Source organism: Aplysia californica, unplaced genomic scaffold (assembly GCF_000002075.1).
Source record: "Aplysia californica isolate F4 #8 unplaced genomic scaffold, AplCal3.0 scaffold00512, whole genome shotgun sequence".
NCBI lineage: Eukaryota > Metazoa > Mollusca > Gastropoda > Aplysiida > Aplysiidae > Aplysia > Aplysia californica.
Window position 1 is genome coordinate 423,936 of NW_004797782.1, and position 2,923 is coordinate 426,858.

The 2,923-nt window shown below is 37.6% G+C and overlaps 1 protein-coding gene across 1 annotated transcript in view; it reads left to right on the forward strand.

Moving 5' to 3' along the window:
- The window catches only part of LOC101848063, a gene marked incomplete in the record, with an annotated part of 18,144 nt that overhangs the window by 816 nt on the left and 14,405 nt on the right, over positions 1-2,923 (forward strand). Inside the window, 1 exon segment of the mRNA XM_013086848.2 lies at positions 2,275-2,847. Within this exon segment, the coding sequence (XP_012942302.1) occupies positions 2,704-2,847 (144 nt within the window).

Consider the following 2,923-nt stretch of genomic DNA (forward strand, 5'->3'; position numbering starts at 1 on the left):
TTAATATTATTATTATTATTACTATTATCATTATCATTATTATTATTATCATTATTATTATTATTACATATGTGTTACCATTATCATCCGTATTATTATTCTTGTTATTATTATTTTCCTCTCATTTCATTTTCGAGTAAATCATTATTACAATCATCAAAAGGTTGTTTTTATTTTAGTATTGTCATTGCTAGTCATATATTTATTATCATTACAAATATTATTGTGCTACAGTTGCTTTTTTTAATAATCATTCAGTTCTTGATCAGTGGTGACGTCGATCAGAAACGGTGACAGTGAAAGACAGAAAGTTACAGTCTGAATTGTTTACTTTTGTTTCCAGAGAATGTTTGTTTATTCATTTATGATCTTAAAAAGTTTTGAAGCATTGCCACAACTTTTCATGTGGTGAAGGTTTAGTTTCGGTGTCGTTTCAGGCGAAAAAGTTTACACTTCAAAACTGTTCATTTTATAGGAGCTCTTGTGAATTAGAGATAAGGTGTTCGCTTCCGATTCAATAAGTCCCGGGATACAAACATCATCATCATCATTACCATCATCATTATCATCATCGGTGTCGTCGTTGTCGTCGTTGCCGCCATTCCTCTGGGCTTCTGACTCATTCTACTGCTACCCCTGGCGCCTTCTTACCGCTGTCTTTCAGCCACACCCTTGATTTTAGGCAGTAGCGCTGGATAGGTTGTAAAGAGGGTGAGGCTTGCCGTGATCAAACATGAGGTCCATCAGATTATAACGATGAGTAATGAATGAAAAGCTAGTCAAGCACACATGATATAAAAAGATGTGAAAATATAGCTTTATGATATTATTATTAACTAGCTGGACCCCCTTTCGATGAAAGGAATGATCGGTGCATTAACATCAACTGAAAGTCATTGGCTTACTATATTTACACTCTACTGGAATGGAGCTATAAATCTTGAGAGATGCAAAAAATTAAAAGGTCTAGATAATATAGAGATTATAGATTTGATTCTCTATTTCTATTTCGTTTTAGTAGGCCTACACTCCAGAATTTCAAAGGTGTGGGATCAGTGTGCGCACCCCTTGTGAACGGAAGCCTTATTAGTTTACAATGACGTCTAAGAAGACGGACTTTCCCTAGAATAGATCTAAACGAAACTTGTGATGAACTGAAAATTAAACTACAACGACTTCAAACTCCTCACTAAAACTGTGCACCCTTTATATGATTCTGAACCACCGTTAATTTTAGTTGTGGTTCCGAAATTTAGGCTGCCAAAGTGAAGAACTTTCACAAATATGATATGTATAGATTATAGATCTAGATATATAATCTAGATCTAGGCATTGGTCGTGGGTTCGAATCCCGTTAGGGTCCCGACGTTGTGTCCTTGGGAAGGCACTTTGCACAAATTTTCCTCACTTCACCCAGGCGGAAATGGGTACCCAGCTATAGACAGTGAAAGATCTTGTTAGTTTGATAGTGTTTGAGCGCGTGAAATCCGCAGCTTGCGCTGTATGCTTCCGCAGAAGCTGAGAATGTTTCTGAGTATTCTCAGGGGGTCTGCTGGGGTAATAATAGTTGTGAAGCGCATAGAGCAAGCTCTTGAGCATGGATATGCGCTATATAAATGCAATTATTATTATTAAAGGTACTTTTTCGCCCACATTGACAAAATTTACATCCTTTAGGAGGTGGGCTTTCAACCCTGCTTGATAGGACCAAACCGGACTGCGAGGTATGCAATAATATCCCAGCAGAGGGGCCAAGATACTCGATAAAGCATCTCACTTGGTTCTCCTGCGTGCGACAGTGAGGCCTTATCGTTGTTCCAAAGACGCCGGAAAAAAGTATGTTCTAAATAGTTCCGAACGTATTGTTGATTGCAAAACCCCATTTGAAACCAGATATAGACTCACCTGGATACAATTTGAGCTCATCGGTTTTATGTTTGAACAAATCTGCTATTAAATCTAACTCTTTGGTTAAACTGTAAACCCTAATTTTTTTTAAAAATTATTTTTTGCTTTCCAGCCACAAAAGAATGCAAAATATGTGTTCGTTCATGTGGGCCCAGTCTCTTGACAGTGACAGCGAGCTTATATCACATAATTAACAACTAGATCTAAAGCGAATTTCAAATGAATAGGCCTATTCTAAACGATTCTTTTCTAAACGATTCTTTGCTTAATTAAAGGAAAAATATTTCGTTCCAATTTCAAACTACCCCAACTCACTGATCCAATACAAATGTATCTCATTGTTTGCCAAATCTCCACATTGTACAGGAAGCGATGGTGCACACTTCTCTGAACAGTCTAGAGGACCTCAGAATATTATGTTTTTAACCTCCTTGGATAATCTAATGGACCCTCGAGTATCTAAGAATAAATTCTATTCATGACGTCTTTGGATAATTTAGAGGACCTTGGAAAAAATTATATTTATAACCTCTTTGGATAATCTCGAAGAGCTTGAAAAAAATCGATTAACAACCTATGTGGATATAATCTCAAGGACCTTGGAAAAATTATATTATTATTCATAACCTCTTTGGATAATCTAAAGGATTCTCAAGGACCTCGGAATAAATTATATTTATAACCTGTTTGGATAACCTCAAGGACTTTGGAGAAAGATCCCATTCGTAACCTCATTGGACAATCTCAGAATCTGGGAACAAATCTCAAGCTTCTGAAGCTCGCACTGACGTAACAATGGCGACAGAAGTGGGCGTGGTCCGCGCCATCTTGCGCCAGAAGGAGTTCCTGCTGCGACGCCATCTTGTTCTATCTAGGACTGTTCTAGATCAACTAAAGGAGAATGGGATACTGACTGAGTTTGTCAGGAGGAAAATAGCGGTCAGTAGTTTGTTTGTCTGTCTGTCTGTCTGTCTGTCTGTCTGTCTGTCTGTCTGTCTGTCTGTCTGTCTGTCTG